Source organism: Anomaloglossus baeobatrachus, chromosome 2, assembly GCF_048569485.1.
Source record: "Anomaloglossus baeobatrachus isolate aAnoBae1 chromosome 2, aAnoBae1.hap1, whole genome shotgun sequence".
In the NCBI taxonomy this organism is placed as follows: Eukaryota; Metazoa; Chordata; class Amphibia; order Anura; family Aromobatidae; genus Anomaloglossus; species Anomaloglossus baeobatrachus.
Genome location: NC_134354.1, coordinates 331,865,437 through 331,893,169, shown reverse-complemented (window position 1 = coordinate 331,893,169; position 27,733 = coordinate 331,865,437). Strand labels below are relative to the sequence as shown.

General features: G+C 48.7%; 1 protein-coding gene across 1 annotated transcript in view; it reads right to left on the bottom strand.

The window, feature by feature from the left end:
* Positions 1 to 27,733, bottom strand: part of SESN2 (sestrin 2) — a 36,022-nt gene that overhangs the window by 6,165 nt on the left and 2,124 nt on the right. Inside the window, exons 2-9 of the mRNA XM_075333912.1 lie at positions 26,363 to 26,428; positions 26,146 to 26,292; positions 21,933 to 22,115; positions 21,512 to 21,688; positions 18,293 to 18,434; positions 18,089 to 18,207; positions 15,837 to 16,027; positions 15,592 to 15,736 (exon numbers count right to left, since the gene is read on the bottom strand). Of these exons, the coding sequence (XP_075190027.1) occupies positions 15,592 to 15,736; positions 15,837 to 16,027; positions 18,089 to 18,207; positions 18,293 to 18,434; positions 21,512 to 21,688; positions 21,933 to 22,115; positions 26,146 to 26,292; positions 26,363 to 26,428 (1,170 nt within the window). The remainder of the gene's footprint in view (positions 1 to 15,591; positions 15,737 to 15,836; positions 16,028 to 18,088; positions 18,208 to 18,292; positions 18,435 to 21,511; positions 21,689 to 21,932; positions 22,116 to 26,145; positions 26,293 to 26,362; positions 26,429 to 27,733) is intronic.

Below are 27,733 nucleotides of genomic sequence, written 5' to 3'. Positions count from 1 at the left end.
GTGTTTACTGTCAGATTGGGCAACAGCAGCAGTAGAGCAATTTGTGCTAAGGCACAAGCTTTCAATGCTGCTTCGCTTGCATGTGCTGCACGGTTTATTGTTATGATATACATTCACTGTATGTCGCTATTCTTGGCTAATGCGCCCAGATAAACAGACAAAAGCAGCAGTAGAGCAATGGTGCTACGGCACAAGTTTTCAATGCTGCTTGACTTGCATTGGCTGCAGTGTTTACTGTCATGCTTGTATGCTATACATTCACTGTATGTCGCTATCCTTGGCTAATGTTCCTGGATAAATAGACAACAGCAGCAGAAAGGCTAGGGTGCTAACGCGCAAGCTTTCAATGCTGCTTGGATTGCATGGGCTGCAGTGTTTACTGTCATGCTGTATGCTATACATTCACTGTATGTCGCTATCATTGTCTCATGCTCCTAGATAAATAGACAACAGCAGCAGAAGAGCAAATGTGCCAAGCCACAAGTTTTCAATGCTGCGTGTACTACATGTGAAGTGTTTATTTGTACTTCATGCTTGTATGACTATTCACTGTACGGTCGCTATCCTCGGCTAGGCTCTTAGATAGCTAGACAACAACAGCAGAAAAAGACAAGTTGCCAATGCACGGGCTTTCTATGCTGCTTGTACTGCATGTCATACGGTTTCAGGACCCCCAGTGCGTGCAATTGCTCAACCGGGGTCTCTGCTATATGTGGCCAAAGGAACCACCTGTGATCTCTGTCCAGAGACAGGGACGAAGTTGCAGTTTTTCCGCTGATATATTGTCTGTGACTATGACTGACATCTTACAGACTTTGCACCCCAAGCAGACCGTGGGCAATATGGTTGCAATGACCCTGGCCGCCCTGATCTGGAGCATCTCAAGGCGCCAGAGTGATTCCAGGCATCCCAGAGAGCAGGCATCCGACACGGTCGACAGTCCCAGATGGCCTAAGCGGGCTCGCTGGCATTAGCCCTCGACTACATCACTGGGCAAGGTCCCAGCTGGAGTACTCTCTGTACGATGAGGCAGACGTAGCTGTTCAGGACTCTGTTCCTGAGACTGCTCTCAATCCGGATACACCGGATGGTGACGCTATAGTGAATAATCTTATTGCGTCCATCAACGAAAGGTTGGGTATTTCTCCCTCAACTCCTCCAGTGGAGGGGTCAGCTTCACAGCAAGAGAAATCTCTATATATTGAGTACTTGTTTAGCACTCTGACTCCAGAGACGCAGTCCAGAAACGACACGCTTATCACGATAAGCGTTTCTCCGACCGTATTAATGAGACACGTGTCGCTCCCCCTGACGTGGTCAAGCGCTAGACCCAGTATCCAAATGTGGATCCCCCAATCTCCATGCTTGCAGCTAGATCTATAGTTGTAGTGGTGGATAGGACTTCACTTCAAAATGCCATTGACAGGCAGATTGGCCTCTGGTTGCAATCTGTCTATGAAGCTATCGGCAGGTCGGCTGCTCCGGCAGTCGCAGCCGTGAAGGCACTCCAAGCTATTTCAGCTAGTATTGCGCAGAGGGTCGCTGTCACAGGTACTCTCGGTCCCAGCAGCGTCTTTAACTCGCAATGTCGGCATGGCGAATCATGCTGTTATTGCTGTCCGAGACTCTACGAGCCGGACGTCAGTGGCATCCGCCAACTCCGTGTTTTTACGCGGAGGCTAGTAGTTGAGAGATTGGAACAGAGGCTGCTTCCAACGAAGTGCTTAACCAGGTTGCCTTTATCTAGTGATAGTCTGTTGGTAAGGGTTGAATGAAATCATTCAACTATCCAAGACGACTCAAAAAGCCCAGAAGGGCATAGATTCCTAGCGGGCTCAATTCACGCCCGGGGAAGGCAGCCGGAGGATCCGCTACCAAAGCGTTTTCCTCATAATTTTCAGCCCTCTCACTCCGCAACCGCGGGGGGGCAGACTCCCCCGCTTTAGCGGCATTTACCTACCGCAGGTTGAGGGCCTGTGAGTGAGAGTCAGTTTGTTTTCAAACTACCGCACCGACCGAGCCGAGGCTCTTCTGCAGGCGGAAAGAGCGGTAATCCCTGTTCCTCTTCAGGAACCAGATACGCATTTTGCCCCGACCTGGTCGTGGTGCCAAAATAGGACGGCTCCTTCCATCCCGTTCTGGACTTTATACTGCTTAACGAGCACGTGAAAACCAGGCGGTTCCGGATGGCATCACTCCGCTCCGTCATTGCCTCTCTGTCTCAAGGAGTTTTCCTAGCTTCAATAGACATCAGGATGCTTATCTACACGTGCCGATTGCTCCGAGGCACCGGCGTTGGCTACGATTCGTTATTAAAGACGAGAATATTTCGTTTCGTAGCCATACCCTTTGGCTGGCGACAGCCCCACGGGTGTTCACCAAGTTCGTGGCAGCAGAGGGAGCAGTCCCGCGCTCTCACGGTCACTCTGTGATCCTTTACTTGGGCAATCTACTGGTCAAGGCACTCTCCTTTACAAGCATGCCAACACAACCTGAACATGGCGCTGGACCCTTCCCAGAGTTTCGGGTGGGTCTTCAACTTTTCAAGGTTGAACCCAATCGCTGGCATCTCCTGGAGAGTTTTCACACTCTCTCAGCGATAGTGAAGCTTCCGCTGGACAAACAGCGTTCACTACAGACGAGGGGACAGTCTCTCCTTCAAGGAGGCGCCTCATCCAGAGGCGAGTTTTAGCTTTTCCAGACGGTCAAAGACCATCTTCAGAGGAGTCCACTCTTCAACTCAGTGGTCTGGAGCTCTGGGCAGTGTATCTTGCACTGCAAGCCTTCCTGCAGTGGCTGGAATGCAAATAGATTCGAATTCAGTCGGACTATCTACAGCGGTGGCATACACCAACCACCAAGGCGGACTACGCAGTCGACAAGACTCCCAAGAGGTCCGGTGGATTCTGCTATGGGTAGAAGACAGAGCATACACCATATCAGCTGTTCACATCCCGGGCGTACGACACTAGGAAGCAGACTTCCTCAGTCGCCAGGGCGTGGACGCAGGGGAATGGGCTCTGCACCCGTTTGTTTGCAAGAATTCTGTAGACGCAGGATGAAGACGGACGTCGACGTCATGGCTTCTCGGCAACAACAAGGTCCCGATTTTCATGACGCGGTCTTACGATCAAAGAGCTCTGGCGACAGGCGCCTTGGCTCAGGATTGGTCACAGTTCCAGCTACCGATTGCTGCCACACCATTCTCGTCGCCCCAGACTGGCCGGGGAGGTCGTGGTACCGTGATCTGTGGCATCTCACTGTCGGTCGACCGTGAGCACGACGTCATTGCCACCATGAGACGGGCTAGCCAGCCGCGGTCTGCCAAGATCTACCACAACTCGTGGAAGATATTCTTATCTTAGTGTTCTGCTCAGGGAGGGTCTCCCTGGCCATCGGCATTGCCTACTTTGCCTTCCCTCCTGCAATCTGGTTGGGAAAGAGGTTGGTCGCTCGGCTCCCTTTAAGGGCAAGTCTCGGCACTATCCGTGTTCTTTTCAGAAGCGTCTAGCACGTCTTCCTAAGGTGCGCACGTTACTACAGGGGGTTTGTCATATTGTGCCCCCGTACAAGCGGCCGTTAGATCCATGGGATCTGAACAGGGTACTAGTTGCTCTCCAGAAGCCGCATTTCGAGCCTCTGAAGGAAGTTTCCCTTTCGCGCCTGTCACAGAAAGTGGCCTTTCTGGTTGCGATCACGTCGCTTCGGCGAGTGTCTAAGCTGGCGGCTCTGTCATTCAAGGCTCCCTTCCTAGTGTTCCACCAGGACAAGGTAGTGCTGCGCCCTATTCAGGAGTTTCTCCCTAAGGTTGTATCCGCGTTTCTTCTTATTCGGGATATACCCTTTCCTTCCTTTTGTTCTCATCCGGTTCTCCGGTATGAAAAGGATTTACAGTTGTTAGTTCTGGTGAGAGCACTCAGAATCTACATTTCCCGCACGGCGCCCATGCGCCGCTCTGATGCATTTTTTGTCCTTGTCGCTGGTACGCGCAAGGGGTTGCAGGTTTCTAAAGCCACCATGGCTCGATGGATCAAAGAACCAATTCTTGAAGACTACCGTTCTGCGGGGCTTCCGGTTCCTTCAGGGCTGAAGGTCCATTCTACCAGAGCCGTAGGTGCGTTTTGGGCATTACGACACCAGGCTACGGCTCAACAGGTGTGCCAGGCAGCTACCTGGTCGAGTCTGTACACTTTCACCAAACATTATCAGGTGCATACCTATGCTTCGGCGGACGCCAGCCTAGGTTGAAGAGTCCTGCAGGCGGCAGTTGCCTCCCCGTAGGGGAGGGCTGTCTTGCAGCTCTAACATGAGGTATTTCTTTACCCACCCAGGGACAGCTTTTGGACGTCCCAATCGTCTGGGTCTCCCAATAGAGCGCTGAAGAAGAAGGGAATTTTGTTACTTACCGTAAATTCCTTTTCTTCTAGCTCTTATTGGGAGACCCAGCACCCGCCCTGTTGTCCTTCGGGATTTTTTTGTTGTTTGCGGGTACACATGTTGTTCATGTTGAACGGTTTTTCAGTTCTCCGATGTTACTCGGAGTTAATTTGTTTAAACCAGTTATTGGCTTTCCTCCTTCTTGCTTTGGCACTAAAACTGGAGAACCCGTGATATCACGGGGGGGTATAGCCAGAAGGGGAGGGGCCTTGCACTTTAGTGTAGTGCTTTGTGTGGCCTCCGGAGGGCAGTAGCTATACCCCAATCGTCTGGGTCTCCCAATAAGAGCTAGAAGAAAAGGAATTTACGGTAAGTAACAAAATTCCCTTCTCCTCCAGCTTTCACGATGGCCACTGTAGTGCAGAGTTTAAACCAGGAGGTGGCAAACCATGCACCAAAGGGTGACAGTTGTGTAACTAAATTTTCAGGATCTGATCTGTCACATCTGCAACAGTTACATTATGAGCACTGCCATGGTCCTGGGATATTAACAAAGCTGTCTGTTTACTAATAGCTTTATGCAGGAACATGAGTGGCATAATACAGTCACCAATTTCCAAAATATGACAGTGGATGAACTCTAGTGCCAACTATTGGAAGTAGCAGCCCTAAAAGTCAAAAGTTATCCTTTAACGAGCCTTGTCACATGACTTAAAATTATGCCAGATCAGAACCTCAATTTGCAGACACTTTTGGAGGTGATTGCCCCTTGTCTGTGCAAAGTATGAGATCTGATTTGGCTGTATGAGAAGCTATAGCGGGGGTCTAAGGGGAAAGCTTGTGGAGACTGAAACCATTCTGGCTCACAGTGAGGAGTCAAACATTGCAGCTATAAGACTCCTCCTCACTGGCATCCAGAATGGTTTGTCAGTCTCCACAAGAAGTTTTCCCCCTTAGACTACACTATAGCTTCTCAGCCAGATCAGATATATGTTGCACTGACAAGGGGCAATCACCCCAAAACACCGTATCTGCAAATGGAGGTTCTGAACTGGCATAAATCCAAAGTCATAAGGCTTGTTAAAGGGTCACTTTTGACTTAGTATTGCTACTTCCAATAGGTGGCACTAGCGTTAGTCTCTTCAGGGAGGAAGGAGACAATTGCAAAGTAAGACATACATTTACATCATATGCCAGCTTTTCTGAGTGATGCATGGTCAGAAGCTCAAGAGGAGCTTTCCCCCCCCCACTCCCCATGACTGGACTGCGAGGCTCTGAGCCTGCCAATATAGGCAGGGGTCTGTGAAGCCACTGTGCCTGTTAAGACTACTACTATGGAAGCCAGCCTGTAGCTAGTGTTCATAGACTGATTTTTGCAATACATAGCAGCAATACTATGGTATTGCTGTTTATAGTACAAGACGATTGCAGGTTCAAGCCCCTAAGGGTAAGTTCACACACTGCATTTTTTTTACGCTGCGTTTGTGCGGCAAAACTGCAAAAAAAAAAAAAAAAAAGCACACGCGGCAAAAACTCATGCAATGCCAGATTGTTGAGAAAAAAGAAAAAAAAAGTCTGTCATCATTTTCTTCACCATGTTCTTAATTCTCTAGTGCATGCAGGAGAGCAGACAGATGCAGAACTACAAGGCTCAGCATGCTCCATCCAGGACTGTATGCAGGAGGGAGAGGCACTGGGAGCAGAACTGGCTCAGCATACTCCATCCACTAGTAGAGAAAAAGGTTTATCCGGCTCACCTGCCTGAATGGAGACCACAGACTGGACTGTGCAAGGAACAAAAGTTCTTGTAGCAATGATGAAGGAAACATTCCAGCAACTGGGTCCAAACAAGATTCTTTAAAACGTAGAATCTTTATTATTTACATGTTAAAAAGTCCATGTTGGGGTGAAACAAAGCCCAAGACAGAGGACTCGTTTCGAACACGGGGTTCTTAAATCTCTAAACCATGTACTCACGGGACTGTTTAAAAAGGGGTTGGAACCCAAACATGTGATTAAACAGACAGAGCTTGTCAAACAACGTATTAAGGTAAGGTGTCATCTGTTGACAATATTGGAAGATATTTCTTAACAATTCAGATCACATAGTTGCTGCTGTATTTTGTAGAAAAAGCTACCGGCAGTTGCCGCGGTGTGTGTGTGTGTGTGTGTGTGTGTGTGTGTGTGTGTGTGTGTGTGTGTGTGTGTGTGTGTGTGTGTGTGTGTGTGTGTGTGTGTGTGTGTGGCGTTGTCTGTAAGTGTGTGTGTGTGTGGCGTTGTCTGTAAGGGTGTGTGTGTCGTTGTCTGTAAGGGTGTGTGTGTCGTTGTCTGTAAGGGTGTGTGTGTCGTTGTCTGTTAGGGTGTGTGTGTCGTTGTCTGTTAGGGTGTGTGTGTGTGTGTCGTTGTCTGTAAGGGTGTGTGTGTGTCGTTGTCTGTAAGGGTGTGTGTGTGTCGTTGTCTGTAAGGGTGTGTGTGTGTATCGTTGTCTGTAAGGGTGTGTGTGCGTCGTTGTCTGTAAGGGTGTGTGTGCGTCGTTGTCTGTAAGGGTGTGTGTGTGTGTGTGTGTGTGTGGCGTTGTCTGTAAGGGTGTGTGTGTCGTTGTCTGTAAGGGTGTGTGGCGTTGTCTGTAAGGGTGTGTGTGTCGTTGTCTGTAAGGGTGTGTGTGTCGTTGTCTGTAAGGGTGTGCGTCGTTGTCTGTAAGGGTGTGAGTGTGTGCGTCGTTGTCTGTAAGGGTGTGAGTGTGTGCGTCGTTGTCTGTAAGGGTGTGTGTGCGTCGTTGTCTGTAAGGGTGTGTGTGCGGCGTTGTCTGTAAGGGTGTGTGTGTGGCGTTGTCTGTAAGGGTGTGTGTGTGGCGTTGTCTGTAAGGGTGTGTGTGTGGCGTTGTCTGTAAGGGTGTGTGTGTGGCGTTGTCTGTAAGGGTGTGTTGTGTGCGGCGTTGTCTGTAAGGGTGTGTGTGTGTGGCGTTGTCTGTAAGGGTGTGTGTGTGTGCGTCGTTGTCTGTAAGGGTGTGTGTGGCGTTGTCTGTAAGGGTGTGTTGTGTGTGTGGCGTTGTCTGTAAGGGTGTGTGTGTGTGTGTGTGTCGTTGTCTGTAAGGGTGTGTGGCGTTGTCTGTAAGGGTGTGTGTGTGTGGCGTTGTCTGTAAGGGTGTGTGTGTGTGTGCGTCATTGTCTGTAAGGGTGTGTGGCGTTGTCTGTAAGGGGGTGTGTGTGTGGCGTTGTCTGTAAGGGTGTGTGTGTGGCGTTGTCTGTAAGGGTGTGTGTGCGTCGTCTGTAAGGGTGTGAGTGTGTGCGTCGTTGTCTGTAAGGGTGTGAGTGTGTGCGCGTCGTTGTCTGTAAGGGTGTGAGTGTGTGCGTCGTTGTCTGTAAGGGTGTGTGTGTGTGGCGTTGTCTGTAAGGGTGTGTGTGTGTGTGGCGTTGTCTGTAAGGGTGTGTGTGTGTGTGGCGTTGTCTGTAAGGGTGTGTGTGTGTGTGTGTGTGGCGTTGTCTGTAAGGGTGTGTGTGTGTGTGTGTGTGTGTGTGGCGTTGTCTGTAAGGGTGTGTGTGTGTGTGTGTGTGTGTGTGGCGTTGTCTGTAAGGGTGTGTGTGGCGTTGTCTGTAAGGGTGTGTGTGTGTATGTGGCGTTGTGTGTAAGGGTGTGTGGCGTTGTCTGTAAGGGTGTGTGTGTGTGTGTGTCGTTGTCTGTAAGGGTGTGTGTGTGTCGTTGTCTGTAAGGGTGTGTGTGTGTGTGGCGTTGTCTGTAAGGGTGTGTGTGTGTGTGGCGTTGTCTGTAAGGGTGGGTGTGTGTGGCGTTGTCTGTAAGGGTGGGTGTGTGTGGCGTTGTCTGTAAGGGTGGGTGTGTGTGGCGTTGTCTGTAAGGGTGGGTGTGTGTGGCGTTGTCTGTAAGGGTGGGTGTGTGTGGCGTTGTCTGTAAGGGTGGGTGTGTGTGGCGTTGTCTGTAAGGGTGGGTGTGTGTGTGTGTGGGTGTGTGGCGTTGTCTGTAAGGGGGTGTGCGTGTGTGGCGTTGTCTGTAAGGGTTTGTGTGTGTGTGTGTGGCGTTGTCTGTAAGGGGGTGTGTGTGGCGTTGTCTGTAAGGGGGTGTGTGGCGTTGTCTGCAAGGGGGTGTGTGTGTGGCGTTGTCTGTAAGGGGGAGTGTGTGTGGCGTTGTCTGTAAGGGTGTGTGTGTGGCGTTGTCTGTAAGGGTGGGCGTGTGTGTGTGTGGCGTTGTCTGTAAGGGTGTGTGTGTGTGTGTGTGTGTGTGGCGTTGTCTGTAAGGGGGTGTGTGTGTGGCGTTGTCTGTAAGGGGGTGTGTGTGTGTGTGTGTGTGTGTGGCGTTGTCTGTAAGGGTGTGTGTGTGTGTGGCGTTGTCTGTAAGGGTGTGTGTGTGTGGCGTTGTCTGTAAGGGTGTGTGTGGCGTTGTCTGTAAGGGTGTGTGTGTGTGGCGTTGTCTGTAAGGGTGTGTGTGTGTGGCATTGTCTGTAAGGGTGTGTGTGGCATTGTCTGTAAGGGTGTGTGTGTGTGGCATTGTCTGTAAGGGTGTGTGTGTGTGTGGCATTGTCTGTAAGGGTGTGTGTGTGTGTGGCATTGTCTGTAAGGGTGTGTGTGTCGTTGTCTGTAAGGGTGGGTGTGTCTCGTCTGTAAGGGTGGGTGTGTGTGTGTGTGTGTGTGGCATTGTCTGTAAGGGTGGGTGTGTGTGTGGCGTTGTCTGTAAGGGTGTGTGTGTGTGGCGTTGTCTGTAAGGGTGTGTGTGGCGTTGTCTGTAAGGGTGTGTGTGTGTGGCGTTGTCTGTAAGGGTGTGTGTGTGTGGCGTTGTCTGTAAGGGTGTGTGTGTGTGTGGCGTTGTCTGTAAGGGTGTGTGTGTGTGTGGCGTTGTCTGTAAGGGTGTGTGTGTGTGTGTGTGCGGCGTTGTCTGTAAGGGTGTGTGTGGCGTTGTCTGTAAGGGTGTGTGTGGCGTTGTCTGTAAGGGTGTGTGTGTGTGTGTGTGTGTGTGGCGTTGTCTGTAAGGGTGTGTTGTGTGTGGCGTTGTCTGTAAGGGTGTGTGTGTGTGTGTGTGGCGTTGTCTGTAAGGGTGGGTGTGTGTGTGGCGCTGTCTGTAAGGGTGGGTGTGTGTGTGGCGTTGTCTGTAAGGGTGGGTGTGTGTGTGGCGTTGTCTGTAAGGGTGGGTGTGTGTGTGGCGTTGTCTGTAAGGGTGGGTGTGTGTGTGGCGTTGTCTGTAAGGGTGGGTGTGTGTGTGTGTGTGTGTGTGGCGTTGTCTGTAAGGGTGTGTGTGTGTGTGTGTCGTTGTCTGTAAGGGTGTGTGTGTGTGTGTGTCGTTGTCTGTAAGGGTGTGTGTGTGTGTGTGTGTGTGGCGTTGTCTGTAAGGGTGTGTGTGTGTGTGTGTCGTTGTCTGTAAGGGTGTGTGTGTGTGTGTGTCGTTGTCTGTAAGGGTGTGTGTGTGTGTGTCGTTGTCTGTAAGGGTGTGTTGTGTGTGGCGTTGTCTGTAAGGGTGTGTTGTGTGTGGGTGTGTGGCGTTGTCTGTAAGGGTGTGTGTGTGTGTGTGTGTGTGTGTGTGTGTGTGTGTGTGTGTGTGTGGCGTTGTCTGTAAGGGTGTGTTGTGTGTGGCGTTGTCTGTAAGGGTGTGTGTGTGTGTGTGTGGCGTTGTCTGTAAGGGTGGGTGTGTGTGTGTGGCTTTGTCTGTAAGGGTGGGTGTGTGTGTGTAGCGCTGTCTGTAAGGGTGGGTGTGTGTGTGGCGTTGTCTGTAAGGGTGTGTGTGTGTGTGTGTGTGGCGTTGTCTGTAAGGGTGTGTGTGGCGTTGTCTGTAAGGGTGGGTGTGTGTGTGGCGTTGTCTGTAAGGGTGGGTGTGTGTGTGGCGTTGTCTGTAAGGGTGGGTGTGTGTGTGTGTGTGTGTGTGTGTGGCGTTGTCTGTAAGGGTGTGTGTGTGTGTGGCGTTGTCTGTAAGGGTGTGTGTGTGTGTGTCGTTGTCTGTAAGGGTGTGTGTTGTGTGTGGCGTTGTCTGTAAGGGTGTGTTGTGTGTGGCGTTGTCTGTAAGGGTGTGTTGTGTGTGGGTGTGTGGCGTTGTCTGTAAGGGTGTGTGTGTGTGTGTGTGTGTGTGTGTGGCGTTGTCTGTAAGGGTGTGTGTGTGGCATTGTCTGTAAGGGTGTGTGTGTGTGTGGCGTTGTCTGTAAGGGTGTGTGTGTGTGGCGTTGTCTGTAAGGGTGTGTGTGTGTGTGTGTGTCGTTGTCTGTAAGTGTGTGTGTGTGTGTGTGTGTGTGTGTGTGTGGCGTTGTCTGTAAGGGGGTGTGTGTGTGTGGCGTTGTCTGTAAGGGTGTGTGTGTGTGTGTGTGTGGCGTTGTCTGTAAGGGTGTGTGTGTGTGTGTGTGTGGCGTTGTCTGTAAGGGTGTGTGTGTGTGTGTGTGTGTGTGTGGCGTTGTCTGTAAGGGTGTGTGTGTGTGTGGCGTTGTCTGTAAGGGGGTGTGTGTGTGGCGTTGTCTGTAAGGGTGTGTGTGTGTGTGGCGTTGTCTGTAAGGGTGTGTGTGTGTGTGGCGTTGTCTGTAAGGGTGTGTGTGTGTGGCGTTGTCTGTAAGGGTGTGTGTGTGTGTGGCGTTGTCTGTAAGGGTGTGTGTGTGTGTGGCGTTGTCTGTAAGGGTGTGTGTGTGTGGCGTTGTCTGTAAGGGCGTGTGTGTGTGTGTGTGTGTGTGTGTGTGTGTGTGTGTGTGTGTGTGTGTGTGTGTGTGTGTGTGTGTCGTTGTCTGTAAGGGTGGGTGTGTGTGGCGTTGTCTGTAAGGGTGTGTGTGTGTGGCGTTGTCTGTAAGGGTGTGTGTGTGTGTGTGTGTCGTTGTCTGTAAGTGTGTGTGTGTGTGTGTGTGTGTGTGTGTGTGTGTGTGTGTGTGTGTGTGTGTGTGTGGCGTTGTCTGTAAGGGTGTGTGTGTGTGTGGCGTTGTCTGTAAGGGGGTGTGTGTGTGGCGTTGTCTGTAAGGGGGTGTGTGTGTGGCGTTGTCTGTAAGGGGGTGTGTGTGTGTGGCGTTGTCTGTAAGGGTGTGTGTGTGTGTGGCGTTGTCTGTAAGGGTGTGTGTGTGTGGCGTTGTCTGTAAGGGTGTGTGTGTGTGTGTGTGTGTGTGTGTGTGTGTGTGGCGTTGTCTGTAAGGGGGTTTGTGTGTGTGTGTGGGGCGTTGTCTGTAAGGGTGTGTGTGTGTGTGTGTGGGGCGTTGTGTGTAAGGGTGTGTGTGTGGCGTTGTCTGTAAGGGTGTGTGTGTGTGGGGCGTTGTCTGTAAGGGTGTGTGTGTGTGTGTGTGTGTGGGGCGTTGTGTGTAAGGGTGTGTGTGTGTCGTTGTCTGTAAGGGGGTGTGTGTGTGTGTGTGTGTGTGGCGTTGTCTGTAAGGGTGGGTGTGTGTGGCGTTGTCTGTAAGGGTGTGTGTGTGTGTGGCGTTGTCTGTAAGGGTGTGTGTGTGGCGTTGTCTGTAAGGGTGTGTGTGTGTGTGTGTGTGTGTGGCGTTGTCTGTAAGGGTGTGTGTGTGGCGTTGTCTGTAAGGGTGTGTGTGTGTGTGTGTGTGTGTGGCGTTGTCTGTAAGGGTGTGTGTGTGGCGTTGTCTGTAAGAGGGTGTGTGTGTGTGTGTGTGGCGTTGTCTGTAAGGGGGTGTGTGTGTGTGTGTGGGGCGTTGTCTGTAAGGGTGTGTGTGTGTGTGTGTGTGGCGTTGTCTGTAAGGGGGTGTGTGTGTGTGTGTGTGGGGCGTTGTCTGTAAGGGTGTGTGTGTGTGTGTGTGGGGCGTTGTGTGTAAGGGTGTGTGTGTGGCGTTGTCTGTAAGGGTGTGTGTGTGTGGGGCGTTGTCTGTAAGGGTGTGTGTGTGTGTGTGTGTGTGTGGCGTTGTCTGTAAGGGTGTGTGTGTGTGGCGTTGTCTGTAAGGGTGTGTGTGTGTGTGTGTGTGGCGTTGTCTGTAAGGGTGGGTGGGTGTGTGTGTGTGGCGTTGTCTGTAAGGGTGGGTGGGTGTGTGTGTGGCGTTGTCTGTAAGGGTGGGTGTGTGTGTGGCATTGTCTGTAAGGGTGGGTGTGTGGCGTTGTCTGTAAGGGGGTGTGTGTGTGTGTGTGTGGCGTTGTCTGTAAGGGTGTGTGTGTGTGTGTGTGTGTGTGTGTGTGGCGTTGTCTGTAAGGGGGTGTGTGTGTGTGTGGCGTTGTCTGTAAGGGTGTGTGTGTGTGTGTGTGTGTGTGGCGTTATCTGTAAGGGTGTGTGTGTGTGGCGTTATCTGTAAGGGTGTGTGTGTGTGGCGTTGTCTGTAAGGGTGTGTGTGTGGCGTTGTCTGTAAGGGTGTGTGTGTGTGTGTGTGGCGTTGTCTGTAAGGGTGTGTGTGTGTGTGTGTGGCGTTGTCTGTAAGGGTGTGTGTGTGTGTGTGTGGCGTTGTCTGTAAGGGTGTGTGTGTGTGTGGCGTTGTCTGTAAGGGTGTGTGTGTGTGGCGTTGTCTGTAAGGGTGTGTGTGTGTGTGGCGTTGTCTGTAAGGGTGTGTGTGGCGTTGTCTGTAAGGGTGTGTGTGGCGTTGTCTGTAAGGGTGTGTGTGTGTGGCGTTGTCTGTAAGGGTGTGTGTGTGTGGCGTTGTCTGTAAGGGTGTGTGTGTGTGGCGTTGTCTGTAAGGGTGTGTGTGTGTGGCGTTGTCTGTAAGGGTGTGTGTGTGTGGCGTTGTCTGTAAGGGTGTGTGTGTGTGGCGTTGTCTGTAAGGGTGTGTGTGTGGCGTTGTCTGTAAGGGTGTGTGTGTGTGGCGTTGTCTGTAAGGGTGTGTGTGTGTGGCGTTGTCTGTAAGGGTGTGTGTGTGTGGCGTTGTCTGTAAGGGTGTGTGTGTGTGGCGTTGTCTGTAAGGGTGTGTGTGTGTGGCGTTGTCTGTAAGGGTGTGTGTGTGTGTGGCGTTGTCTGTAAGGGTGTGTGTGTGTGGCGTTGTCTGTAAGGGTGTGTGTGTGTGGCGTTGTCTGTAAGGATGTGTGTGTGTGGCGTTGTCTGTAAGGGTGTGTGTGTGTGGCGTTGTCTGTAAGGGTGTGTGTGTGTGGCGTTGTCTGTAAGGGTGTGTGTGTGTGGCGTTGTCTGTAAGGGTGTGTGTGTGTGGCGTTGTCTGTAAGGGTGTGTGTGTGTGTGTGGCGTTGTCTGTAAGGGTGTGTGTGTGTGGCGTTGTCTGTAAGGGTGTGTGTGTGTGGCGTTGTCTGTAAGGGTGTGTGTGTGTGGCGTTGTCTGTAAGGGTGTGTGTGTGTGGCGTTGTCTGTAAGGGTGTGTGTGTGTGGCGTTGTCTGTAAGGGTGTGTTTGTGTGTGTGGCGTTGTCTGTAAGGGTGTGTGTGTGTGGCGTTGTCTGTAAGGGTGTGTGTGTGGCGTTGTCTGTAAGGGTGTGTGTGTGTGGCGTTGTCTGTAAGGGTGTGTGTGTGGCGTTGTCTGTAAGGGTGTGTGTGTGTGTGTGGCGTTGTCTGTAAGGGTGTGTGTGTGTGTGGCGTTGTCTGTAAGGGTGTGTGTGTGTGTGGCGTTGTCTGTAAGGGTGTGTGTGTGTGTGGCGTTGTCTGTAAGGGTGTGTGTGTGTGTGTGTGGCGTTGTCTGTAAGGGTGTGTGTGTGTGGCGTTGTCTGTAAGGGTGTGTGTGTGTGGCGTTGTCTGTAAGGGTGTGTGTGTGTGGCGTTGTCTGTAAGGGTGTGTGTGTGTGGCGTTGTCTGTAAGGGTGTGTGTGTGTGTGTGTGTGTGGCGTTGTCTGTAAGGGTGGGTGGGTGTGTGTGTGGCGTTGTCTGTAAGGGTGTGTGTGTGTGGCGTTGTCTGTAAGGGTGGGTGTGGGTGTGTGTGTGTGTGTGTGTGTGTGTGTGTGTGTGTCGTTGTCTGTAAGGGTGTGTGTGTGTGTGTGTCGTTGTCTGTAAGGGTGTGTGTGTGTGTGTGTGTGTGTGTGGCGTTGTCTGTAAGGGGGTGTGTGTGTGTGTGGCGTTGTCTGTAAGGGGGTGTGTGTGTGTGGTGTGCATCCCCCTTCATGCTCCATCCCCCATGCTGCGCACCCCCCCATCGTGCTACATCTCCCATGCTGCGCACCCCCATCGTGCTCCATCCTCCATGCTGCACACCCCCCATCGTGCTCCATCTCCCATGCTGGGGCCGCCGGGGGCGGGTTCGACCGTGGCAACGTGTGCCGGGGCGGGGCTGAGCGGGTGAGGTGTCAGCGTATGCCGGCTCCCTGCACATGTGTATAGGGAGCCGGTGTACGCTGGTAACCATGATACACATCGGGTAACTAAGGGAACTGCTTCCTATAGTTACGCGATGTGTATCATGGTTACCAGCGTGTCCGCCGGGGGCGGGGCCGAGTGTGCCAACGTGTGGCGGGGGCGAGGCGCCAGCGTATGCCAGCTCCCTGCACATGTGTACCGGGAGCCGGTGTACGCTGGAGCGGGCGATTCGTGCTAAGGTCCGGGGCGAGCGGCTAATCCATGCGGGAGGCGGGGCCAGGCCGAGGCGAGCAGCCAATCTGACAGTTGTCACTTTTATGACACAAAAATCACCTGGTCGGGAAGGAAGAGCGGATGTCCAGATTTGACACCATGGGAAATCTTATAAGTAGAAATGTCAAGCGTTTGAACAGGAACTTTGAAAATACTTTTTCCTCTCGTTAAGGCTACTTTCACACATCCGGTTTGAGCTGTGCGGCTCAATCTGGCTGTGAAACCTATGCAACGGATGCGGTGAAAACACCGCATCCTTTGCATAAGTTTTTACATGCGGCCGGTCCGTTTTTTTCCGGTTGCGGCACGCTACTGAGCATGCGCAGTGGAAAAAAACCGCATGTGGTGGCCGGATGCGTTTTTTTTCCGCATCGCGCCGCATCCGGCTTCCATAGGCATGCATTGAAAACGCGCCGCAGCGGCCGGATGCGGCGCGATGCGGTTTTTTTTTGCCGGAGCAAAAACGTTGCAGGGAACATTCTATCCGGCCGCCGCATTTATTTATTTTGCCGCATCTGGAAAAAACCGGATGCACCGCAAAGCCATCAGGTACAATCCGGTTACAATGCAAGTTTATGGGGATAAACCGGATGCGATACCAGATCCGGTTTACCCGTTTTTTCCGGATTGTACCTGATGGGAAAAAACTGATGTGTGAAAGTAGCCTAACAGCTATATGTGACGGAGCTTTATCAGTGTACCCTTTGAACAGTCAATAGCAGTACAATAATCGGTCAGATAAGCACAAGAGTCTGAGGTTAAAGTGAAAATTGAGGCAAAAAAAAAAAAAATTCTGAACATAGTACAGTTCAAAACATACCTTTTCAGAGTGTTTAAACTGCCTCCAGAAGTCGTTATACAGTTGGCGAGTCACTCTCTCAGGGTGGCAAGTCACAGTTTTCATATAAGCCTTCAAGCTTCTTTCCAGCAGCTGATTTACCTCACCATAGTCATAATCATCATACCTAGTGGTAAGTAATAAAGAAAGTGAATAAAGCTGGAGGGCCCACCACTAGGCTGGCAGCATCTTTAATTATGAAGACCAGTATACCGTTAAATCCTTACCTGATCCCATAAATACACTGGATATAATTCCAGATGGCTCTACGCAATTTGAAAGTGTCCACTTCTTGGTGAGAAGCTATCGTATGATATGTCAGATTATAGGCTACCTGGAATTTTTCATCCAGCAGTTGACCCACCTCTGGATACAATCTGTGCAATAAAGAGTAGCCATGATCTTCCCATGTGTAATCCTGAAAAGAAATGAAGTCTTAGGCCCTGTGAACACGCTGCATTTTTCACGTGCAGTTTTAGATTCAGAACTGCATGAATTTCCTTCCCCAATAAAGTCTGAGATTGTATTTTTGCTGTGCACACATTGCAGTTTTTGGCTGCATCTTTGTGACGACCACAGATGCAGCATGTCAATTTTTTGAATTTTTGCCAGTGTTTGAGCCCTTCCAATCAATAGATTTGACTTAAACACATTGGGAAAAATAAAAACTGCATGTGTGCCAAAAACAATGCATCTTTGGTCACTACAAAGATCCAGCGCGCACAGCCTTAGGCTAAGTTCACATTTCCGTTGTGTTGCATCAGTCACATGCGTTGCTTGACGCATGTGACTGATGCGTTGTACAACAGACGACAACGGATGACGAAGAAAAGAATTTCATTGTCCGACTCCGTTGTATGCTGGGGGCGGAGTTCGGGGGCGGAGCTGAGGACGTCAGTGCTGCAGTCTGCATGGCTGGGGACGAGTAAGTGAGTGTGTGTGTGTGTTTGGAGTGCGTGAGGGGGCGGGGCCATGGAGCTGAGGACTTCAGTGCCGCAGGGACTGCAGGGCTGGGGACGTGAGAGTGTACACATGCGGAGTGCGGGAGGGGGCGGAGCCGAGTGGGGAAGTGTCGGCCTCCTTGCACACTGTATCCAGGGTAAATATCGTGTAACTAAAAGCAAAGCACTTTGCTTGGTTACCCGATTTATCTTGGTTACCGGCATACACCACTTAGCGCGGGCTCCCTGCACCCGTAACCACTGTAAATATCGGGTAACTAACCAAAGCGCATTGCTTGGTTACCCGATGTTTATCCTGCTTACGAGGGCAGGGATCCAGAGAGCATGCGCAGCAAAATCCTACGGATCGCGCTGCTCAAAAAACGTTAAAGGCTGCGTTGCTCCCGCCCGGCGGTCAGTTAAAAAACGACTGACCGCGACGCAGCGGATGCAACGCAGCATCATCAGTCACAATCAGTCACTAATAGAAGTCTATGGGGAAAAACAGGATTCCTGCAAAATATTTTGCAAGATACCGTAATTCCTCAAGGCTACGGATTGTGACCGATGCAAAACAACGGAAGTGTGAACTTAGCCTTATTGTACAAGCCCCTAACCACTGATCCAGTATGGAACCATTATGTGGAAAAACGAATCCTCACCCTTCTATAGGAAGGAGAACTAGGTGAAAGTTAAGGACAAGTCATGTTTAAAGGGAACCTGTCACCTAGAATGTGTTCTGACCTATCAGCAGATGCATATGTGCCCTAATTACACCTCCCTACCCATCCCCGTGTTATAAAATTGTATAATATGAAATAAAAAACATATTACCTTCATATTTCCTATGTAAATTTAAGCTTCTGGTCACAGGGGAGGCGCCTTGCCCCTGCATACTTTCCGTGGTATCACGCCCCTGTGGGCGTGATACCATGGAGTCACATGAGCGACTTCACCGCTCATTCTATCCTGCGCACGTTTACACTTACTATTTGCGGCAGGCTTCTCTTCTGGGTTCTCCTTGTCAGTTTCAGACGCACACTAAGCATCTGAAGCCAGCGTGTGAACACCCGGAAAAGAAGCCTGCCACAATGTGTGCAGGATAGAATGAGCGACGGTGACGTCACTCATATGACTTCATGGTATCACACCCACAAGGGCGTGATACCACGAAAAGTAGGCAGACGTCCATAGGGCAAGGCGCCGCCCCTGTGACCAAAAGCTCTCTAATTTACAAAGGAAATATGAAGGTAATAGAATGTTTATTACTTTCATATTATACAATTTTATAACAGGGATTGGTAGGGAGGTGTAATTAGGGCACACGATAGGTTCCCTTTAAGTTAAGGCTACTCCACTTCATATAATATATTGCAGGATGTTTCAGTGTCAAAGGCTCAAGTCTTGGAGGATCCATTAAAGATGTCAGTTTGTTGACTCCTTTATATATTTTACAGCAAAACCATTTAATTTAAAAAAGGGGTCTATTTGGCCCAAATGCAATTAAAACTATTGTAAAAAAGTATTGGAGGACTCACATGAGCACGGAATGTAGGGGGAGCCTGCTCCCCTCTTCGAGTGAAGTCAATATAGTCAAAATCTGGGTCATCCAGGAAGCGGAGAACACTTGGTGAGCAGAAAGAATGAACAGTATCACCTGGTAAGTAGAAATATTGACCTAAGCACTGAATGTACAAATCACACATGCACATCTATAAGAGTATAAAAAAAAAAATGCATACCATTAGAAGTTACCATTATACAATCTCTCTTCTCCTGTTCAAACCTAGTCTCCATCTCTTCTTTGCTTGCCTCCTGTTCAACCTCATCCAATTTCTTAATCTGGGCCAGAACACGTTCTGCCTCCCGCGGTGTGCCAATTCCCTGTGCACACAATATATAATGCCATAATTGCGTGTTACTTCCCCAGCATCTACATTTTAAGGACCACTCAGCAATATTCACCATACGTCCTGTAATTTCCTACTAGTAAACAGTGAGACCTTACATATGCTGAACTCTAACATATGCAGCTTAAAATGTATATTTCCATATTCAACATAAGCTGAAAAAGTTATGTTTGTGAATTTAGCCACCCCTATGATTGACAGGCAAATTGGTAGCAATCAACAGACATCAATGTATGCATGTACACTTTAAATAGCTTTTTAAAGAGGTTGTCAAACAAGAGTTTGCTGTCTTTATGAGTCCAATGTTTGGGTAAAGTCTGCTTTTCATCAGCAGCACATTTCTGATTAGTTTAGCACTAGGAGAAACTGTTAGTTGTACGTAGGTTTGGGTGAGGATTCAGTACTTTCAAAACTGTACAAACATACTGAAGTGGAAACCTGTAAATCAAGAAGTACTGTGCACTGGTGGTGACCATCTAGGATTAAGCACAATGATCATGGCTTTGGGGCATCCAGCTCAAAGCCCAAGCTGACATGGTTACCAGTCTTGGTAGGAGTGTTTACATAAAGTATAGCAAGCTATGCTGCTTCATAATGTCAACACTAAAAAAGCTTGGCGCTCCTTTAGGCCTTGTGCGCACTAGGCGTTTTTGCTGCCTTTTTAGCGGTGTTTTTTACCGCGTTTTTGCGCTGAAAACGCAGTGACATTGCTTCCCCAGCAATGTATGAGTTTTCATTTTTGGTGTCCGCACAGCGTTTTTTGTAGCTGCATTTTTGTGGTGACCACAAAAACGCAGCATGTCAATTATTTCTGCGTTTTTCACCCATTGAGTTCAATGAGATGTTCAAAAATGCAATGAGAAACGCATATAGCTGCGTTTCTATGACTAAAAACGCAGCTATAAACGCAAGGGGTGGGTACTAAAGTGACATGTACAGGAAGAGGATTCCTTCTGTTGGTAAACACAGAAGCATGAATCCTCCCGGTATCGTCACCGCTGCGTCCACCTCCAGTCCTGTGCATGTCAGCTCCCGTGCGGCGCCATGTCTGGGCGGGAGGTGGAGACCGCTGTGAAATCAAAAAAGTGAACAGTAGAAAAAAAAAAATAAATAAAAAAAATGTCATACTCACCTGTCTGCAGGGTCCCGGTGCCATGCCCGCTCCCAGCTCCTCTCCGGCTGTGTGCAGTCTTCCTGGGCACGTACGATGCCTGCAGGACCTGGCGATGATCACCTGATTCAGTCACCTGACGCATCAGCTGATCGTAATTCTCGCGGTGTCGCCGGCTTTAGTGCCCGGCCAAATTAACTTATCAGCTGATCCTGCCATCAGGAGACTTCATCAGCTGATTATCGGCAGCTCCTGCAGCGATGGGACAGGATCAGACTCCCGTCCGATCGCTCCAGGAGCTGCCGGTAATCAGCACGGACGTGACTCAGTATTTTTTTTTTTTTCTACTGATGCATCAGCTGATTGTATAAAAGCAGTTTATACAATCAGCTGCTGTGTGATGTGATTCACGTCCTTGATCCTGACTCATCTGATCGCTTTGCCTTCCAGCAAACTGATCAGATGATATTTGATCCGGATTGGACGGCGCAGGACCCTTGACCCAGGATTACTGTAGAGGGGGGTTCTTTATTTCAATAAAGATGGAGTCACTAATTGTGTTGTGTTTTATTTCTATGTGTTTTTTTATCTTTATTAGAAATTCATGGTGGCCATGTCTAAAATTGGCGTGACACCATGAATTTCGGGCTTAGGGCCAGCTGAAAATATACAGCTAGCCCTAACCCCATTATTACCCAGCGAGCCACCCCGGCATCAGGGCAGCTGGAAGAGTTGGATACAGCGCCAGAAGATGGCGCTTCTATGAAAGCGCCATTTTCTGGGGTGGCTGCGGACTGCAATTTGCAGCGGGGGTGCCCAGAAAGCATGTGCACCCTGCACTGTGGATTCCAATCCCCAGCTGCCTAGTTGTGCCTGGCTGAACTCAAAAATTGGGTGAAGCCCACATCTTTTTTTAATTATTTCATGAAATTAAGAAAAAAAAAAAAAAAAAAAAAAAAAAAAAAAAAAAAAAAAGGGCTTTCCTTTATTTTTGGTTCCCATCCAGGTACAAATAGGCAGCTGGGGGTTGGGGGCAGCCCATACCTGCCTGCTGTACCTGGCTAGCATACAAAAATATAGTGAAGCCCATGTCTTTTTTGGGCAAAAAACTCCTGCATACAATCCTGGATAGAGTATGCTGAGCCTTGTAGTTCTGCAGCTGCTGTCTTCTCTCCTGCATACAATGAAGAACATTGAAGGAAATGACAGATTCCCCCCCCCCCCCCATCAACAATCTTTAATGGCATTTGTTCACTGATTAAGAACGCAGTGAGCAAAAACGCAGCAAAAAACGCACCAAAACACGGTAAAACGCATGCGTTTTTTGCCGCAGGTGCGTTTTTAAGACAACAAAAACGTAGCGTGAAAAACCGCGCACATACCCTTAGTTTTGATGTCACTATTCTATTCTGGCAGCAAAGCTTCATACAAAAACAGACAATTTCTTGCTGGAAGGGTTGACACTTTTGGGCACTTTGCTATATAGCCTTACGCTATTTGGAGGCAACATTCCTTAGTTTGGTCAAATTACAGAACTATACAAATCCATCGTTTCACATGAGTTGACGTTTACAGTGCTGGTAAAATAATTACTAGAAGTTTAAAGGGGGGATTTCACTGCAAAATAGTGAACAGATGTTAATGCTTATTTCACAATTATCTTGCGGTGTAAACAGCTGAAAATGTATGAACAAACATGTTCATGAGTTGAAGTGATCTTTTGTACTGCACAAAGATCATAGTTCTTGCTGGTGCATTGTCCTGTGTAAACCCATGGCAGCTTATGCATATTGCGTGATCTACTGTAAATTGCTCAGTGTGCAGTTTACTTGGTGTGCTTGTTTCAGCAGGCAAACCATCAGCCATCAGTAAAAGTTTACCGACCAGCAGTCCATCGTGCTGCCGGTCGATTCATGTAAACGCACCTTTACTCTACTCACCTCGACAGTTAGGACATCCGGAGAAGGGGGGCGTTGAATGCCCTCTTTTCCCTCTGGTGGGTAAATGCCACAACCCAGAATGAAAGAAGAAAGAGCATGGAAGTGGGTGAGCAGAACAATGGCGTGGATCAACTCTGCAAGTGACCAGGCATGGCCAGCTGGAGCTTTTAGAAGGCACTAAAGAAAGGAATACATCCATTAATATTTCAAGCCAGTAATATGGTCTCAAGTAAAATAATTCACTAGGAAACCAGTCAGATGAGAATCAATACAAAAACACAATAGGTCTCAAAATTCATACCAGTATGGAACAATCCATTTTAGGATAATCAGAATAATCAAATTTAAACATCGGATCCTTACAACAGGCTAAATTCAGGGCAAGTATGATTGTGCATATTCAATGCAGCATATCACTCACCGCAATGTGATCTTTGGTTATCAGCCATGGCCTATGGGCAAGATATTTATTCAGATCATTTAGTCTGCGCAGTTTCAAAGGGGCATAACTCAGACCTTCCAACCAACGGGGATCCCCACCAACTTGAAGAAAGCTTGACGAATGGAGTGAAACCAAATATACACAGTGATGTCGTGCAGAAGCCTGAAATAAAAGTAATGTCATCAGAACTACTTTCCAAGATTGCTTACTTTGCTCTGCAGTTATGTCCCAATCCAAAAAGATCTATGTAGCTGCAGAAACCTTCCACCACAAACTGCTGGCAAAGACCCAGTTTGCCCTTCACATTTCTGAAAACCCCACACAATGTGGTCATAAATGGGTGGTTCACTACTCTGCAAGTGGCCACATCCCCAGGTGGCAGAGGCAGAATTTGCTTTATAGTGCGCATTACCGCTGGGTGTATGAGTCCTGGCTTTAAACCCATGTAGTGAGCATGATTGAAAGTCCAGGATCGTGTGCACTGAGCCGAAATCAGGACTCAGGCGTGATTATAGCAGTGAGGTCAGCACCAACGTTGCGTATTCATTAGCACAGGGGCGTACTAACATGTTGAGGGGGCTGAATAGCCAAGGGAAGCAACGCCCTTTGCAACTAGTCGCTGGCCTCATTAGCATATGAAAAAACTCTTTAGAAATATCTTTAGAAAAAGTATGTATGTTACTAGATACAGGGAGGTGTAGGCAGTGATTAGCAATATGCACCCAGAACAGCTTGTGGTTCTGGATGCATATTGGACCTGACAGGTTCCCTTTATCCCAGGAACAAAGTGCCTGTACTGAGATATGTGTCCTTCCCATGTACTGTGTAACAGCTGTGTAACTGTACAGGAGCATAGTCTGATCATACCACATCTCCTGGGCCAGGGAGGATATAAGAGTATACAGACAGGATCAGTTATTTCAGGTAAAACATTTTTTTTTTTTTTTTAAAGAGAACTGTCAGCAGGATTTAGCACTATAAAGTATATACATTGCTATAAGGCTGAGTAAATGGAAGCCTGCAGTGACAATTTAACCCCTTCAGCCCCCGGGCACTTTCCGTTTGAGTTTTTGTTTTTTGCTCCCATTCTTCCGAGAGCCGTACTTTATTTTTTTCCATCAATCTTGCCATATGAGGGCTTGTTTTTTGCGGGACGAGTTGTACTTTTAAATGAAACCATAAGTTTTACCATATAGTGTACTGGAAAACAGCAAAAAATTTCCAAGTGCGGAAAAATTGCAAAAAAAGTGTGATCGTAGAATAGTTTTTGGGATATTTTATTCACTGTGTTCACTATATGGTAAAACTGATGTATTTATGTGATGCCTGAGGTCGGTGCAAGTTTGTAGACACCAAACATGTATAGGTTTACTTGTATCTAAGGGGTTAAAAAAATTCACAAGCTTGTCCAAAAAGAGTGGCGCATGTTTTGCGCCATATTCCAAAACCCGTAGCGTTCTCATTTTTCGGGATCTATGGCTCAGTGACGGCTTATTTTTTGCATCTCGACCTGACGTTTTTAACGCTACCATTTTTGCGCAGATGCTACGTTTTGATCGCCTGTTATTGCAATTTGCTGCGACCAAAAAACGTAATTTTGGCGTTTGGAATTTTTTTGCCGCTACGCCATTTACTGATTAGATTAATTGATTTTATATTTTGATAGATCGGGCATTTCTGAACGCGGCGATACCAAATGTGTATATTTTTTATTTTTTTAACCCTTTAATTTTCAATGGGGTGAAAGTGGGTGATTTGAACTTAGGTTTTTTTTATTTTTTTAAAACTTCTCACTTTTTTATTTTACTAGTCCCCCTAGGGGGCTATAGCGATCAGCAATCCGATCGCTCTGCACTATCTGCTGATCACAGCTACACAGCTGTAAACAGCAGATAGTCACTTCCTGTTTCACCATAAGCCGAGCCAGGTGAAAACGAAAGTGAAACTTCATAGCTGCAGGCGTCATCACAAGACCCTGTGCTACGATGGCGACCACCGAAAGTCACGTGATCATGTCACGTGACTTGCAGTGGGGGCGGGGTAAGTAACTGTTATGGCGGCGCCCATATACATATCGCTGCCAGGTTTTGGCAGTGAAATGTAAGGGGTAAATGGAAGCGATTCCACCCACAGCTAGCAGGCACACAAGTCAGCTGTTGAAAACAGCTGATGTGCGTGGATCGCCGCCACCTTCCCACGGCAGGGGGGGGCAGGGATTAACGGCACACGATCCATGACGTACCCAGTACGTCATGGGTCCGTTAAGGGGTTAATCTTTGCTGAATAACGTTTTCATGAGGACATTGTGCATTGCTTGGTGCATTGGTGGTGGGACATTAGGGATGGGTCTACTCAGCCCCTCCAGACTCTTTCTACAGGTCAGTGACCAGCCTCCTTTATCAAGTTCCACACAACTGCCATGATTCCAGTAAGGCCAGGGCCACACTGGGATTACTGCGATCCCCTCGCATGACACTCTGCTCACGCTGGCAGCACAGCCGAGCGTCATGCTAGTGTCCCTGCGACTGAGATCTGACTGAGCAGACCTCAGCTGCGGGGGGCGGGCCGGCTCGGAGGAGGGGGAGGGAGGATTTCTCTCCCTCTCCTCCGTAGCCGGCTATTGCAATTCTCGCACTGCACTCGCAGTACTGTGAGTGCAGTGAGATTTTTCTCTCGCCCCATACACTTGAATGGGTGCGAGAGAAAGTCTCGCATTACAATCGCAGCATGTCGCGATTGTTTTCTCGGTCCAATTAAGGCTGAGAAAAATCGCTCATGTGTGCTGACACAGGCTAAAATTGGTCTGAGTGGATACGATGTTTTATCGCACTCCACACAGTTTCTCGCTGTGTGTCTTCGGCCTAAGCATTATTTTATAGGCAGTCTGCAGGTCTTCAATAAAATGGCACTGGACGTGGCGCAAGCACAGATTGCAATTTCAGCTCAATGACCTCTGCATTAAGCTGAAACCACAATCTGCACATGTGCCGCATCCAGCACTACTTTATTGAGGAGTCTTTAGAATCACACTGCGCACAGCCAGAGGCCTGCTCTGATGCACAAGTGATGCACAGATGACATCCTCATGAAAAACTGGAGGCAGATTATTAAGCCAAGAACAGATTTAGTCACTGCAGGTCTCCATTTAATCAGCATCACAGCACCATTATGGCCATTTACTTTACAGGACAACTCCTGACAGGATCTTTAACAGGCAGGGAAATGCTTTACCGTCAAAAATCATCTTCTGCTCTGTATACTACCTCCCCTGCCCAGATGTGGTATGATCAGACCCTGTACGGTCAGACACTGCCATTACACAGTGCATAGCAGGGGCACATATATAACATTATCTAAGCACAGGAGATGTGGTATGATCAGACCCTGTACGGTCAGACACGGCCATTACACAGTACATAGCAGGGGCACATATATAACATTATCTAAGCACAGGAGATGTGGTATGATCAGACCCTGTACGGTCAGACACTGCCATTACACAGTGCATAGCAGGGGCACATATATAACATTATCTAAGCACAGGAGATGTGGTATGATCAGACCCTGTACAGTCAGACACTGCCATTACACAGTGCATAGCAGGGGCACATATATAACATTATCTAAGCACAGGAGATGTGGTATGATCAGACCCTGTACGGTCAGACACTGCCATTACACAGTGCATAGCAGGGGCACATATATAACATTATCTAAGCACAGGAGATGTGGTATGATCAGACCCTGTACAGTCAGACACTGCCATTACACAGTGCATAGCAGGGGCACATATATAACATTATCTAAGCACAGGAGATGTGGTATGATCAGACCCTGTACGGTCAGACACTGCCATTACACAGTTTTTAGAAGGGGCACATATACAAGATTATCTCAGCACAGGAGCAAAATACATCAATTGTGGAAATTATTCCAAGAGCTATTAAGTAAAGTTAACTTTAAAATTAACTTGTTCTTGGGGAAACCCTTTTAGTCCATTGCTTGTTCCTGTAATTTAGGATTAACATGATTGTAATAAGCCAGCTGAAGCAGTAAATAGTTTTACTCTGCTTTACGTAGAAGTCTAACAAGTCCGGCTGCCTTGGCCATTCATGAGCACTACTCTTACTAAGACTATCCTATGGCAGACAGAAGATATGCTAGACTGGAAACAGAAGAGACCATTACTTACCATTAGAGCCACATAGTGTCTCTCTGGAAGGGATAATGCTCCATCCATATGCAACAGCTGATGCTGGGTCTTCCAAAATACACGCTTATATTCTGGATGAAGCCCCATGACGGCAGTAATGTTATCACTCAGCACTGGTCCAGGCAGCTGTAATAAACACATCATTAATATACATTTCTATTATGTGCCCACCATACAGATCTGTATCCACTCTTACCTGTGCCACAGGGACATAGGCACTGGGGCCGATGGCATCTCTTGGTCTAATCTGATCACCTGGGTCCTGAAAATTGAAACATTGTTTAGACCGGAAGAATCAAATCAAAGCCACCCAGTCATCAAGAAACCCATGACGCAGGCAAGCTGCACATGTTCGTACAGGCCCAGTGCAATGTATAGTATCAGTTACATCACCTATTACTATATGTGTACACCGCCCCAGGCAGAGGAATGCAGGAGCACCGCATACTGATATTACAACGCTGATGTAGACATTTCATTTTCATCTACAGAATACTCCAAACACTTCATGACAATGCATTCATGATAACCAGCAAATGCCACAAGGGAAGCATTATGTAATGTTATCGGGTGGCCCAAGACGGCAGGATCCAGCCACTACTCACTCTGGACACTCGCACGGCTGGAAGACAAGAGTCTAGAACAGCTCAGAAAGACTTCTAATCAGTGTACAGCACAGGAAAGTGAACTGCCTACATAAGGCTGCTTTCACACTACGTTTATTTAACATGCGTCCTGAACGTTTTTTTGCTGCAAAAGCGGATCCTGCTTTTACAGCAAAAAACGCATGCAAACGCATGTCTTACTTTGCAGGATCCTGTCACTGGATGTTTAGGGGCGGGCATTGGAGTCATGTGATTGGGAGTGAGGGGAACTAAACGTGCCAGACTGGGAGCCGGCTTCTGACAGCTGCAGACGCTCGTAACCAAGGTAAACATCGGGCTTGGATACCCGATATTTATCTTGGTTACGAGTGTCTGCAGCTGCTAGGAGCCGGGCTCCCTGCACACGTAACCAACGTAAACATCGGGTAACTAAGAGAAGTGGTTACGCGATATTTACCTTGGTTACGAGTGTCCGCAGCTCTCAGGTGGGGGAGAGAGGAAGGGGAGGAAGGGGGAAAGAGAGAGAGGGTGAGGGAGGGAGGAGGAGAGAGAGACAGAACACGCGAGACTGGTTCTGGGCATGCTCAGTACTTTCTGGGCATGCTCAGTACAAAAGCAGGATCCTGTTACAACGCAACTCAACGCATTCTGCTAGGCAGGATCCAGCGCTCATTGAAATGCATTGCAGCTCGCGGCGCAATGTGAAGGATCCTGTGAGATGCGTTATTTTGACAAAGGTAAAAAACGCTACAAGTAGCGTTTTTGAAACATGTTAAAATAACGCAAAAGTACGGATCCTGTGTCTAACGCACGCAAACGCATGCGAACGCAGGTGGACGCGAGTCCATTGCAAATGCATTGAAGTGAAAACGCATTTGCACTGGATCCGTTTTTCCGCTAAAAAAATGTTATGGACGGATGTTAAATAAACGTAGTGTGAAACCAGCCTAAGTGGGGTAACC